The sequence below is a fragment of the Ruditapes philippinarum genome, unplaced genomic scaffold, assembly GCF_026571515.1.
Source record: "Ruditapes philippinarum isolate M1 unplaced genomic scaffold, ASM2657151v2 ctg972_1_1_1_1, whole genome shotgun sequence".
Classification (NCBI taxonomy): Eukaryota; Metazoa; Mollusca; class Bivalvia; order Venerida; family Veneridae; genus Ruditapes; species Ruditapes philippinarum.
The window spans coordinates 147,046-163,069 of NW_026854450.1; the positions used below are offsets into that span (position 1 = coordinate 147,046).

General features: G+C 32.0%; 1 protein-coding gene across 5 annotated transcripts in view; it reads left to right on the plus strand.

The window, feature by feature from the left end:
- The window catches only part of LOC132740158 (FRAS1-related extracellular matrix protein 1-like), a 70,656-nt gene that overhangs the window by 34,762 nt on the left and 19,870 nt on the right, over nt 1-16,024 (plus strand). For 4 of the 5 annotated variants that reach the window (XM_060728008.1, XM_060728007.1, XM_060728010.1 and 1 more), the window contains one exon: nt 1,129-1,597. In XM_060728008.1, coding sequence (XP_060583991.1) covers nt 1,355-1,597 — 243 coding nt within the window. In that variant the 5' untranslated portion in view covers nt 1,129-1,354. Of the gene's footprint in view, nt 1-877; nt 1,040-1,128; nt 1,598-16,024 lie in introns of those variants that run through there. The other variant, XM_060728012.1, reaches the window with a different exon arrangement.

The following is a 16,024-nucleotide window of genomic DNA, read 5'->3' on the forward strand; positions in this document are numbered from 1 at the left end:
TTAAACTAAATAGCTGAATGTAGTAAAACCAATATCAAATTATGTTCATTGAAGTAAAAAATGTTTAATGCATGTAGATATATATGAAATTATATAATGGGACAAATTAACTTGAAAAATACTATTAATTCGCTCTCTGTATAGAAAAAAAAATTGATATAATATTACTGTATGTATTTTTTATTATTGTTATACATTTTCGCAGAAAACGAATTCTTTCGGTGATAAAACGCGTGTTGCATTTTTTTCTTGATTTTGAAATTCAGTAATAAATGAGATATTAAGTTATTTTTAATTTTGGAATTTCATGAAATACCGTTACCATATCAATAAACCGACAATCGTGTACAACTTCTTTTCTTCTATTTTTAACATGTAGGTATTAATTCCGATAATTCGAAATAATTCAAGTTTAAACTGCCCTTTTACATAGATTAAGCTGTTTTCTTATGTATTAAGATATAGTAACATTGGTTATTAAAAAGGGAACACTTGGATTAAAAGTATTAATTTATAGCTTACAAGGATTTCCGAGCTTTTATATCGGCACTTTTAATTTAATAAATCGAAAAACAACATACTTTGTTCAGGTTTATGTAAACTTATTACAACAATGCATTCTTTTTTCTGTCGCTGACGCACCGCCCTTCTGTTCTGTTATTTTTCAAATCTCAAATGGCCTCTGGTCACCTATTGGTTTGAAGTGAACCATTTTCTAATTTTCAATACGTAACCATAAATAGCCGACAGACAACTTGACACCTGGTTGACAATGTGGCAATTAGTAGGTGTGAAAAGGTACCGGATCATAACGCCTCTGGATTTTATCCCATCCCAATAACAAGGACCTTAGACCACTTGTACGGATTGTTGTGTATCCGATTATAGGCTACTTATTACGTAATTTCGCGAGGTCTGCAAAGCATCTGAAGGTTTAATAACAAATCCTATTACGCGAGAAAAGCCGATGACCCAGGACTTTGCCATATTCTGCTGGAATTTTAATTTCGTTTCGGAATGCAATAACATATTACAAAAAGTATGTAAAATATAAATAATGAGGACTTGCAAAATATAATATTTTATCGTCTGCTATATTGTAACCATTGGTTTTCATTATATTTTCAGACTGCGAAGAAAGAAAGAGCGCTGTTCACGAAAATGCCTTGATCATTTGCTACGAGTTTTTGGATTTAAACAAATTTAAAAATATAAAAAAATGTGAAAATTTGAAAGAAGTAAATAAAAATGTGATTACATCATTTAATTATGTGATGAAGGAATGAATTCGATTTATTTCATGGAATACACGTGCTCATTTGTGAATGGATAGACGGAAAGTGATTCTGGAATAATGGGGTTGCCAATGAGAAGAGCTCGGATATGTGTGCTATTTTTAGCCTGTATATGGCCGGGGCTTGTAAGCGCAGGGTTGGTCGTACGGACGAACGCTATAACAGTGAAAGTAGGGCGAACAGTGTATTTAAATACTGATGATATTGTCATAAAGAATATGAAACGTCGAGATGAAGTTTGTAGAATAGAAGTGATACAAAAAGATCCAATCACTCAACGTGTAGGAAAGCTTGAACCAAAGGTAAGTTGTCACGTGCATCTGATCACGTGATTTTGATGTATATTTGCTAATCCATAACTTAAAATAATGCAGTATTTAGTATATAAATAAGATGTTCATGATATATTAATGACATTTTCATATTTTCTTTACTTAATCTTAAATGCTCAAATACAGATAATATTATTTTATTCCCTATACTCCGACGACGACAACAACAACAACAATAATAATTATAATAACAACAACAACCACAAAAATGACAATAATAAATAAATAAATAAATAAATAAATAAATGATTATAACAATGATAATATATGATTTTACACACAAAAAATAATTCGGACGTATGGTAGTGAGGTAAAAGCGTATATGCACGTTTAGTATATATAAGCGTATGTAAGCGTATAGATACATTTTCTTGCTGTGACGGCCCTTTAAAACAATATTAATTTTCATTTTATTCATTATCATATCACATCGCAAATCTAGTGACAGATAGAAACATATAAGGATACCTCCATAAAACACACCATCACCAACATTCCAGCATGCTTTGTTCCGAACTTCGATCAGACGCGGCGTTCAGTATCTGTAACACTGACGAATGACGTCAAGATATGCAGCCGACAATTAATCCATCTTAAAACCTTCTACATGTTGTTAGTTAAATAAACTCAGACACTTTCACCAGATAACGTAAATCTTTAAAACCCAAATCATTCATCACGTAACATTAGTAACATCTTGCGTTCCTTTAATTAAACAGAAGTACCTTTGTGGTACATTATTGTACACTGGGCAAGCATTTTTCAGATTTTCTTTTGTTTATATGATCTCTACAAGTTTAATGTTAAAATCGTGTAAGTTATGGCAGCAATGTATATACCTCACTGGTTATAATATAACTCAATCATTACCCTTCTCATAATGCTATAACGTAAAAAAATGCTTTTAGTTTTATGTAACATGTTAAAACTCTGCACTTAGGTAACTTTAAGTCGTATAATATACAAATAAATGTAAGTTATGTTCTGTCACAATTTAACAACATCGGCGTTAAAGAATGTTTGAACCTTGGACGTTATACTTATGCTTTTGGCATACAAGCAAATTTTTAAAAAGGCTATTTATTAAGCAGAAGACACTTACTTTGATTAAATGTTACTGACCTAACAGCCGTTAAACTTTTTCTTGTCACACTTTCGGACATGTCATATATATTAATTACAAAACAAAAGTTAATAATTCATTTTCTTATCTGAACTAATATAATAAGATATGTCTTTTTTGTGTCTTATTAACGTTTATTTAAGGTAGAAATCTGGAATTTACTATTCAGAATAAATCAAAACCGATTCATGAAAATATGGCGTTCAGAGGAATACGTCAACAACTGTAATTCTGGCATGCTAGCTTTACTTGATAAACATGTGTGATATGGTAGCTTTACTTGATTACTGCACGTGATTTCCGTGATAAATGACCTCTCTCTCCACTCTGTATCGACGAGATCGCGCATTGATACATCTATTTCACTGATTCCGTCCGTCAACAGTCTGGTAATTGGCAAGATTTTTATCTGTATTGTCATTAACAAGAACATCAGCATGCGAGCGTTCGTCTTGTACCACGTGATGGTGATTGCCGTCGGGAACGTGTAGCCGTCGGGATGGTGTTTGCCTGTAGCGACCATGTGCAAGGTGTTTTTCCGGATATATTTTTATGATATTTATGAATAACAATTAGCGTCTACTTATTTCACTGGAACAATGATATAAATGGTATTGCCCGTAACACTCATGCATATAATTTAGATATTTTATCCTCGGAATGCCATATGTAATTTGCAATTTCTTTCATTAGTATCACTGCCTAGTAAATTGAAGTGTTTCTGAAGGTTTTTTATCTAAAGAATCATTAAATTTGATGTTTGCATTTTGTCATTGTAATGGAAAACATGTGCAGTTGCTTAACCTTTAACTTGTTGAAACAGAACTTATTAGTATACTGTACATCCGGGCACTAGCTAGGCCCTGTACAGTTGGTAGGTCAACTTTTGTACTTTGTATATCGAAGCCGGCCAAATCCATGCATTACAAGCTAATTCAATAATTTAATTCAATACAAAATGTAATTCAATTATCTTGGTGCAGTTTTTGACCGAATTTTAACATACGAAAATTCATGATTTGTTTTTGTAACTTCAAAGTTGCAAGCATGAAAATATTTTATGTACGTGTGTTGGATAAAAACCAGAGTATACGGTACGTAAATTGTGCCAGATAAGTTTTTGGCTAGGTTTGTTATACGGTAGGCATTGTGTCTATGTCTTGCATAGATAAGGTAGCTACTCTTGACTTTTCTCTCAGTGTCTTTCACTCATGATAATTAACTTCGATCCTTTCCTCGTTGTTTGTTTTTTTTATCTTGCGTATGTACACTGGAACAGAAAGTAGTTCCCGTGCGGATGTTTTTAATTGAAATTTGGAAGCGATTCAAAGGAAGTTTATTTTACTGGCTTAATTGTAAATTTTACTACTGAGAAAATAATTGGCACCTTGAATGATGAACTTGTTGAAAAGTACATTTAATCAAATTAGACATTTTTACTGGGTTTTCATTTTTTTTCGAGTAAGGTGTCTATATATACTACAGACTTGAACGTATTCGGTTTCGGGTAAATTAGCCGTCTATACAAATAGTGCGAGGTTAAATCACGCGTAAAATTATAAAATTATGTTCATAAATTGAAACATTATAGGAAAATAGTCTCTTTAAGTGAAATTTTCTTTTAAATTGAAACCGTTTAGAATTAGCATATGTATTATAGCCCGTTATTTAACTATATAAAACAGTAATCAAAGTGAAGGCGATACGGTGACATATCTCGCCCATTCCCTGAGAAAGTTAACAAATTTTCCTATACTTTGAAAAAAAATTAAATAAGATTATAATGAGAAAACGCCAACAACAGAAAACACTTAACGTAGATATGATCGGCAAATATATCGTAATTATATTAGAAAAATTCTATTTTCGGAAAAGATACATTGTATTTTGAAAATGAAGCTTTTTGACTGGGGCTACACAGAGATAAAAGGACCACTGCTAAAGTATGACGTTATTTAAATTTCAAGCTTGATGGAGATTCTTCTAACAAACATTCTTGGGTTTTTCATCTGAAAAAAAAAATCGTTGAAGAAATGAGCCGCGTCACGACAAAACCAACATAATGGGTTTGCGACCAGCATGGATCCAGACCAGTCTGCGCCTCCGCGCAGTCTGATCAGGATCCTTGCTGTTCGCTTACCAACTCTTTTACAAGTAGAGAAACTGATAGCGAACAGCATGGATCCTGATCAGACTGCGCGGAGGCGCAGGCTGGTCTGGATCCATGCTGGTCGCAATCGCACTATGTTGGTTTTGTCGTGGCGCGGCTCAAATATGTTAAAACTAGGCAGATCAGTCATTGTACGTTTCTTCGATAATTTTCTCTAATTTGCCACAAACTCGCTTCTTAATTTGTTTTAATTTGGAGTAATGGCTGTTTTCTAACAGTACATGCTTTGATGGTAATTCTGCTTATGTCAGCAGTGCATGGAGTTAGGGATATAAAAAAATATATATATTGTTCTTGATGCAACAAGAAACCTCAAAGTATATTTCGAAAATTACCTACGAATCAGTTTTTAACACGTACGGGTATCTATTTTCAATCCTACGATTTAAAATAAAAATGATAAACGCTCGTATATTTTCTGTTGAAAAATGTATTCCCAAAAATCTTAAAGTACCGGTTAACATTTATATACTTTAACTTATTACATTGACAACGTGTCAACAGCTAAACTGCACGAGATCTCCCGACGTCGTAACGTTTAGATTGAAAACTTTTATTTTTACTACATGACACAAACGTCTTAAATAAAGACGCCAGGAAGGGCGGTACTCGTGTCTGGAAACTGATTTATCATTATGCTGAAAGTTTTCATTATGCTGAAAGTTTTGAGGTATTGAAGCAGCCGTAATGACACGCTACATTTGACGTGTGCGAACAGCCCGTTTGACGTGCATTAGCAACGTTTAACGTTGTAAAAGCTAGACTGTGGCATGTTAAAGCGAAGTGTGGCATGTATGCCACAATAGAATGTTATTCTACGGTTTGAATCTAACATGTGTCGATGAATTTCATGATATATGTCTGTAAATCTCATTAGGTTATTTTTTCTTGCCTCAATTCGCATTAATGTGTACATGTATTAAGTTATATATCTGCTGCAGAAATTATATGTGTAAATTTTAAGAAAGACGTCTAACATGTTTGTTTGAAAACAAAAAATGTAGAATGGGGATGGAGGGGTGGCAAGCTATGGGTATTCAATGTACATGTATTACATTGCGAGTTTTAATCATACTTTTGATTTTTATTGATTTTTTTTGGAAATTGTATACCCACAAGACGAATTTGTTTCATTCCATAATTTACAGACATAATATTCTTTGAATCAAGGTTCGGCGAACGCTTGTTAATACTGATTTTGATACCACATAACTGCAAGTCTTGCAGTAATAAACGTTATTCTGTTGACTATTTGTCAATCGGAGGATTTATCCCCAAACATAATCATTGGATTAATTTGTCAGACGTGAAAATGAATATATCCAGTCTACTGGTCAAATTTGCCAGTCTGACCAGTGTTTTTTTGGGGAAAAAACTTAGACGTGCTTATTAGCGTAATGTGTCAGTTTAAACGTGAAAATTAGTAGTGCGCGTGGAAAATAAAGTTTCAGCGTTGTATTATTATGTAACATTGTAATAAATGTCCTGTTTTGGTAACTGCGTAAAAAAATTGGTCATTTCTTGTCAGCAACAACTTCCATCTTAAGTTAAAATTCTATTTTACTCGTGGCCACAAACACTTGAATTATTGAGAAGAAGTGCAGAATATGAGGCAATAAACAAACGGACATATAGCTTTCTTTCTTAAAGCGTTATGAACGATTTTCTGTTAAAATAAGTTGAGTACATGAAAATAAAATAATAATAATAATAAAATAACAAAATTAACTTAATTGAACTTCAGCAAAAATGATGATTGTTAGGCAATATAACCGATTTCTTTTTCTAAAAAAGGAACGTTCGATTTATTGTTTAAAAACGTTACGTTTGGAAAACTGTGCAAATCTTGCAAATATATTGTTTTATACATTTAAGTGTTATACATCCCTTTTTAAGGAATGCCACTTTTCACAAACTTTGGGTTACGACTTAGCCAGCCAAGTGCCATACAATATACGGTATTATTTACGAATGTAAATTTACACCAGATTTATTTCTTTTATATCGGCTCCACTCTTGAAGATGCTTTCAAACCGTAAACAAGCTGCTTTAAACCTAGTTACGTTTTTGTATTTATAACACGCAACGAATAATGTTTTCATTAAAACAAACCTAGTTTTGTCACTTTATCATTTTTTATAAGTTGACTGTTTAGTAATTGGGCATTTTTAAGTGAAGTCCGATAATAAATTGTTCTTCGGCGATAAATATGTCATTCTAGATTTCCTTTAATGTCGAATGTATTTCTTTTTAACTGTTCGACCTCTGTAACTTTTAAAGTGAAATACGATGTCGTACTTTTCATTTGAAGAGGTTAATTTTCGAATTTTAGCAAAGAAAATAAAGTTTATAGCACGCATGGGACCGGGACACATGTGGGGTTATGGATGTTTTTATTACCTTTAATTGCCTTCAAGCTTTTTGAACGTGTTACATACCCGTGTCCTTTATACCTTAAAACTTCAGGTAGTATGAGAAAAACATAGTTACTCGTCAACTACTGGTCGACGGAAAGCTATTTCTTTTCTTTCAGTAAAATGTTTTGACATCTACCTTGTTAAAATACTTAAAACGACAGCTTTATCACCGTAAGACATTTTTAAGAAAGTGAATTATTTAAGATGCCTTTCTTCAAAACGTCGTGTCACCAGCGTAGTAACTGGGAATGAAAGGGGAGAGTTTAACCCTTTTTAGAAAACATCTGACGTTTCAAAATTTTGAAATTATATTTCAAATATATTAGCTTTGGTGTACACCAATAAACAGTTGCTTAGCTGAGTCCATTCCAAACTTATCTCATTAAGTATGATTACTTTCTCTCCGATACTTCTATGAAGGTTACGAGTACGAATCCTGGACGACACGGCGTTCGTGTGCACTGTTGGTACGATTAAAGCTGAAATTCCACAACATAAACCTGCTTTGTCATAATAAATCATCTTTTAAATATCAAAGTCCTGTTATTTAGGCTACTGTGGTATCTAATAATCAGGTTGAAAAATCATGTATTTTCGTATAATTTTTCTTTTGGTTACTTTTGATTATATGTCACTTGGATATTAGCATCACATGTAACATTCAAAAAGCAGACGACATGAAAGTATTGTATAAAATTTATGAGTACATGAATTGAAAGTGTATCAAATAACTGTATCTGCGGTTGCTATCTTTACAGTGAAGATTTTATAAACGATTAAATACATATTTTGATTAAAAGCCCAGATAATAAAGAAACTAGGATGCGCCACATTAAGTTTGTATAATATTTTACCACATATTCATTAGTGAGTAAAGTAAAAAAAAAATCAAACACTGTTTCTGCCGAAATACGTTTTTGATTTGGTGGTTTTCCTTTTTTATCTTTCCCTACAGTAGTATGACGACGCCTCTTTTTGTATTTCCATTCTGGTCGATGCAGTCGGTTAATTATTTTACTTTGGACTTATTTGCAAAGATTTGTTGCTTTATGGCTTCGTAATGAGAGTCAAAGTTGGAAGGATGCGTCGCATAAATCAGTGTAACGAGGTTGAAATTAAAGACTCACATTCAACTTGACGTTACTTCATTTCCCGCCAAAAATAATATGATATCTCATACTGCATATACCAGGCCAATGCAAATAAGGAATCGGGTTCTGTTACTGTATGATGACGTTAAAGAAAAGAGATATCATAATTAAAAGGGCTTGACTAATTTATGTTCCACAGAAAATAATGTCCTCTCCATCTTTTAAGTACTACTTGTTTGAACTCCCGACTTTATATCAACTGATAAAGCATTCCTTAAATAGTTTACAGTTAAATAACATTTTTTTTGTATGTTTGCCCCAAAGTATTAATATGTAAATTACAAAATGCAACCATCGACATGATATTGAAATAATGACATCTTTCAAAAGAAAGAAAGTTAGAGCTAAAGGGATGCAAACTCCCCTATGATTTTAAGAGGCCATCCGCGAAAATAATCGTTCACCGGACTACTTTTATAAGAAATAAAAGCACGTAATTCACGAGACAACAAAAACATCAACAAAACATAGCAGGTAATTCAAAATTTGATTAATAGAAAATGACCATAATACTTCCATTTACCACAGAGTGATGTTCTTTTGAAGAATAAGGGGGAGATTATTTCCTTAGGCCTTTGGAAATGGAAGGGATATTGGATGGGGGTAAAAGACAATACCATGCAATGACGTAGTAGACACTCGCCCGTGGATTTTATTGCTTAATTCATGATCGAACAAAGATTCTCTCTGTTTTAAAGGCATTTTTAGAGTAAAAAACCAGAATCCAACATAAATACCAGAAGCTAAGAAGTTAGAAAAATCACAGCTTGATTTGATTAGTGAGGTTACACTAAAATCACCTGAGAACTACTTTTTTATTAATGAGACAATTATGAAAGAAACGAAAAAGCCACAAAATGGCGGGGAGCGGTGTTTTTATACGTGTATGACAATTAAAGTGGTGTTCATCCAAGGTAGTAAATTTAGCACGTACATGTAAAACATTAAATATAACGTTGTTCGCAAAGACAACCGAGTTATGAATTATTATTTTTCGGTTTGTTCATAACGTGTGTGAGTTCTAAAACACAGAAAAGAAAAAATAGATGTCGTGAAAAACCGCAGAAACAAGTTTGATTTTTATATTTTGACATTGAAAAGTATAATTTATTTATTTTCCTTCCCAATTTGTTCTACATGATGTCACTGATTTATTGCGGTTGTTAATGGTAACGGTTAAACATAGATTTTGTCAAGTTGAAAATAGTTGGGTACGATTGAAAATATTTGACACCTGCTTCTGTTTTGATACGTTGGGAAGCCACAAATATTTTTAATAAAATATATCTTGATAATATGTTATCATTATTATTCATTTTATGATAAGGTTAAATACAGGAGGGGTAATTATTGTTAAACATACAATAAGTGAAGTCTCTTTGATGCTCATGTTTCAACGTGCATACATAATTATCTGGAAACAAAATTACTGCAGTACAGTAATAATAGCTAATAACAAAATATTGTGAATTTTCTATCTAAAACGTGTGACTTTATAAGGGATCAAAAATAAAGAATATGTAATGCCATTGTGTCATATTATTAAGATTAAAAACCGATTTGAATAAACTTTATTTGCATCCAATACCCATGGCGTCGTCAAAAAATTTTTAAACCGGAAATGTCGCAAAATTATTCAAACATGGCGAACTTCCGGTAGCGCCGAGAGTAACAAGGGTTTGCCCACGATATTTGTTAAAAGTCTTTCTGCTAACTTTTGTAAATTATTTTCGTTTTCTCCTCCCAATAGACTAACAGATGTTTCAAGTATACGGTTTTATTTGTCAGTATGGGTAAATATTACAGAATAAATTAATCTTGTACACCATTTGTTAATTTGTTTATCCAAGGTGTAAACTTCGGTACATAATGAAAAACCTTTTCCGCGATTTGTGCCATTTCATTTATTGTAATTAAAGGGCAAGTAAACGGGTATTTCAAATAACATATAGGGAATCAAACAGACAGTACTAACTTACGACGGGCGTTCTTTAATGGCATTCAGCACAAATAAAAAAAGAATGGAACACATTAAATATAGGCGACAAATATGGTTCAAATATACAGGTTAAGCAAATAAGTTTTACATTTATTTCTATTATCAGGTGACAAAAAAGAAGAAAATAAAAAACGAGTAAGATATCACATTATTCCAAAGTTAACCGAAGACACAACCTTCATTTTCGTTACCACTTTAATAGCCATTAAATACGAGATAAAAACAGATTAATAAAAAGATCACAGTATTTAACTATTACATAAACAGATTATAATACTTGTGTTACAACAGGGTTACATCATAAAATATAATTGAAATGAGAGAATTAAGATTGAAATAGCACGTGCAAACAAAAAGTCAGTTGGGAAGCACGTGCGGTTTCTATCTTCTAAAATGCCAGTTAAAAATCTATATGCACATTTCGGCACCTTAGAGCAGTAACGGGTTAACTCATATTTAAATTGTAATAGGAGATAGCCCGTTACTGCTCTAAGATAATGATGTATTTAAGATTGTTACATTGCATGCACTTGATAAGTCGATTTGTTTTACATAAATGCTTTTAGGTCCTCTCTAGAATTTGATAAAAAGTACTGATATAATGATAGGGATCTTAAAGTTCAATACAACAAAAATTTTCTTTATAGTGAAAAGCTTTGTCGTAAATAATTTGCCGTTTCAAAAAAAAATATACCAATCAAAAACACGAGCACATACTCATTGATTTACTTTCTTAAATAAGCATTTGCTCAGAAAATTATGTTGGTTTTTCCAAATGATTAAGATTATTAGCAATGAAAAATCTGAAAGTATTGTTATGCATTCGCACAATTTTCTTAAGCACGTTAAATCGTAATTTTAAATCCACAATTAAAAACTATGATTAATGATTCATTTAGAAAAAAAAACGGTAAACTCTAAATTTCACCAATGAGTCACCGTGCATCTCGTGCAAATTGAAATATTTATAAAACAGAAGCGCACATGCCACTGTAATGTAGCTGTCGCGTAACACTCATCCATCTGTCAATCATAGACACATTTGGCTTGATTTACACATTTTTATGTACAATTTAACTTGTCAAGTAAATTGTTAAATTAACCAGACATGACGTAACCCCTCATCTGGCAGGGTTTAAGGTGTATACTTGCGCCGATTTGTTAATGTGTTAAGTCAACAATAGTGCATATTAGTGATAGAGTGTTGGTTTTTGTTATGACGAATTTGGGTCATTTTTTATTAAAAAAAAATACAGAACAAAAACACACCAAAATAGTAAAAGTGAATATCTTGTCAATTAATGTAACGACGTACCCTGGTAGTTTTCTAAGCTTTAATTTAGTAGATAGGCACGCTGTGGTTCCTTAAATTACATGACAACTGAAATTACGTACACTTTACAGGAAGTGAAATACTTTTTGCAAGAAACTGTAATACTATTTACAGAAACTGTTGACCTGTAATACTATAAAAAAGAAAACGTTGAACCATTTGCAAGAACTGTGCTACAATTTGCAGAAATTATTGTACCATCTTCAGGGCCCCGTAATACTTTTTATAGAAAGCGTTGTACCATTTGCAAAAAAAAAAAAGAAAACTTAATTACTACTTACACAAAGCTTTGTACTATTTTCAAGAACTGTATTATTATTTGCAAAAAATATTGTACACTTGGTAGTAAGTTTTATACAATTAACAGTGTGTGTAATACCATTTGCAGAAAATTTAATAATGTTTGTAGGAAATATCAAATATGGTAATCTTTAGTTTAAAAATCTGTTTTTAGATCAAATTCAAATTGCAAATTTGCATATTTTTTCAATCTGTATTCAAACTCCGGCTTTGAAAGTAAATAGTTTTATTTATATGAAAATAATTTTAAAAAACCCATTAACAAGAAAATAAATAAATCAATAAATTAACAAATCATTCAATAAATTATTGGTAAAATGAACGCGTGCTTAGACAAGAACGCCTAAAGCTTTAACACACTCGGCACAATGTTGGGCGGGGACACCCAAACGGCCTAGTGTGGGGCGGGGACACCCAAACGTCCAAGTGTGGGGCAGGCGGGGGACACCTGTTTTATAGACAATCTTAGCTAATTCAATCAGGCGTTGGGAAGATTTGGTATATTGATAACTGGTTAATTGAAACATCACCTGATAAAGGTAATTCTTTTCACCTTGGTTGGTTTTAGGACAGATTAAGGGCAATTTGAGAGCGATTAAATCTATATCTCTAAACATAATCTGATAATGGCCGATCGCTTATATTTTGCCGAGTCATTGAAAGTAAATAAACATGACTTGATTATATTGCAATTTGACAAGTAAATAAATGTAAACTGTAATTATTTATATACCGAATACTGTTGTGTACGTTTTTCTCACGCGGACATGTTTTGATTTTTAACATTACTATATATTGACACAGCTGTCTCTATATATGATTAAATGCATATGTCACACAATAAAACACAATTATGGTGACGAGAGTTTGACAGGATTTAACCCCGATCTATAAATATATAACATAAAATAACTCACCTGCCACAATTGTAGATTTGGTCGAAAAATCATATTTTATTCGGAAAATCGCGATGTATAACATACAGCGCAGGATTCTGAAAATACAAATTACATTGCGGAAATATGTGGTATTTCAGGATGAAGTAACATTTTAGATAAACTTTCAATTCCTATGGTTGACGTGACTTTTATCAGGCTGTAGTTTTTATGGTTACAAATTTTATGAAATTTGAGAAGTAAGAAAATAAAAAGTACTATTTTTTATGAAATTGAAATCCTGAAACTGCGTTTGCTGCTTTCCATATTCACAAAAAGCCATTAATTTAATTACCAGTAAATAAATGTTGTCATGATAACAATTTAAAATGACAAGACGCTCAAACTCCTGCTGATTCGATGCCACTGTGTTGCCAGCAGATCGTCGCAAATTATCACCATTATCAAACCGGAAGTCAAGTTCCGTGCCCTTGTCCACCAAAAAGAACAGCGTAATATAAACTTTATAAAAAACAACAGTTTGACAAATTAAGACATTAATTCAGCATCTATCATGTAGAAAAAACGAACATATTTGATATCATTTATATATAAGGATTGACTAAAATTTGAGATGTTTTATAAAAAGTAAAGTAAAACCGTCTGTTAGACAGACAGACAGATAAAGTAGATTTTAAATATCAAAGTTTTTTTAAGAGTTTGCACCTATATATAAAGAGCTATATTGCACCCTGACATTTAAATGCCCCATGTCATTTTACTTATGTCTTCAGTATATAGAAATATTCTGTAGTCACAGGAATGCACCCGCTGTGTGAGCATATCGAGTTTCGCGTGCATGATTTACACATTTGCAAAACGGTGATTTATGTGAATAATGAAATTCTATACAGCAAAATATTCAGCGTCTTTTAAAGGCACATACTGCCTCGGGAACGAATGAATTTTTTCCTTCTTCAGAAAGGGAAAATATTAGTTATATAACATGTATTAAATGGTTTTTGAGCATTTTAGATGCTTATTATCTGAAGCAAGTTTATTGAATGTGAAAATATTTGTCTTAAAAATAGCAAAATGTAAACAGACTTTTATTTTGACTTTCATACAAAATATTTAACATCTTTAACTCTATTAATTGCTAAAAAGGGTAGTTTTCGGCAAATGGCCAATAAGTAACTTTAAGGAAATTATAACAGAATATAAACAATTAAACTTTTAGAGAAATAAAGATAAAAGAATTTTTTGGGCATAATATACATTTAACTAGCTGTTATGATAGCTTTACAATTGAGTACAGATATCACAAAATTGAAAGTGAAAAACTGGTCTAAAATGTAATGCATGTTTTGTATGTATGTAAATATAATATTCATATATGATAATCGACAGCTACGTGAAAGTACACATTTTAATTTAGCAATAATCGTACGCTATGCCAATTAACTTAAATTCAACAAATTAATACACTGTCTATTTGTACTTTAAAAAACTAAAAAACTAAAACTACACAAGCGGCCCACTTGTCAGTGAACCCGACGAGTAAATGTCTATATCGATCAGCATTTATGTCAATATCGTCTTACATTTATGTCAATATCATTTAACATTTATGTCAATATAAATGAGCATTTATGTCAGTATGTATCAGTGTTTATGTCAGTATCAATTATCATTACACACACATATATAATAACTTAATGACCATTTTTCTCACATGTAAAGTCAAATACAACACACTTTTGACAATGTGCAGGTTGAATTGAACGACGCCAATCTGTTCATTTTCTCTTTTTTTTCGTAATTCATTGTTGATTTATTTTTCAAGAGGTACATAAAATTTTAAAAACATCATTAGTACATTTTTTAACGATTATATATTTGTGAGATAAATACCATACAAATTTTAACAGTTTTAAAGTATTTAAGGAATATTCCCATCTCATGATTTAGGATTCCAGTGAGAAGAAATTGTTGTTTATAAGTGGAGAGCTACAGGGGACCGGGTTTATCTGCCCTTGAAATGCTGTCAAAGCATGTGTTCAATAAGCCAAATACAGCTTAACAATAAAACCCTGCATGCTAGCATTCAATTCCCACGTATTAACAGACCCATCAGACTCGAATGAGAAAATTGATTAGGTAAAACTAAAACTTCCAATTTTACCGTGCTAATGAAGGTCTTTTCTCGTCACTTGCTGCTATCATTGCATTTTCTACATGACTTAAGCCCTGACTTTGATCGAACTTTTCAATTTGCGGTAATCTGATAAAGGGGTTGTGAAGAATTTGGGTGTAAAATCAATCCGAAATTTTACTCGTTTAAGTAACAGATCCAGTGCAGTGTCACGATCTCGCCAAAATTGTTTTTCTGCTTTATTTGCTGCTGTAAAAACAATTTTGTCTCAAAATTATTTCGTTGCCAAAATTTTAATTCTTATTTTATTTCAATGTTGCATTGAATTTAGCAGTATTTAAAATTGAAATTTCCTTACAACGCGTTTTTATTTGGCAAAGATGCTTTGACATTAAATGTTCGGTGCGTCCATAAAATACAGGGTGCTTGTCCGGTAGACGTGACAGTGATTTAGCTCAAAGTTCAGTGTGACCTCTATTTTAATTGAAAATGTGCTATTCATACCAATTACTGCTAATAGGATTTAAGAACCACTTGGATTATTAAAATATTTCTGATGGACACGTGCTAGACAACTTTACCCCCCTCAACCATCTCTCTACATACACAATCCACCCTAAACTTGTGATAAAACTGTCCAATGTGGGTATCACATAAAGCAATTTGCTACCCGTGCATTTGTTCAATTATTTTTAAATTGAATTAATTAAAACACATGATGTTCATGTCCTTTAGTTCTTTACCACACTCACATGACTATAATGTCATTTTAACTTCGAATTTTGAATCGCCCAAAATGGATATCCACATTTACAATATTTACAATTTACAAAATGTGCAATTTTACATGTAAAGAAAACTTCCTAAATTATTT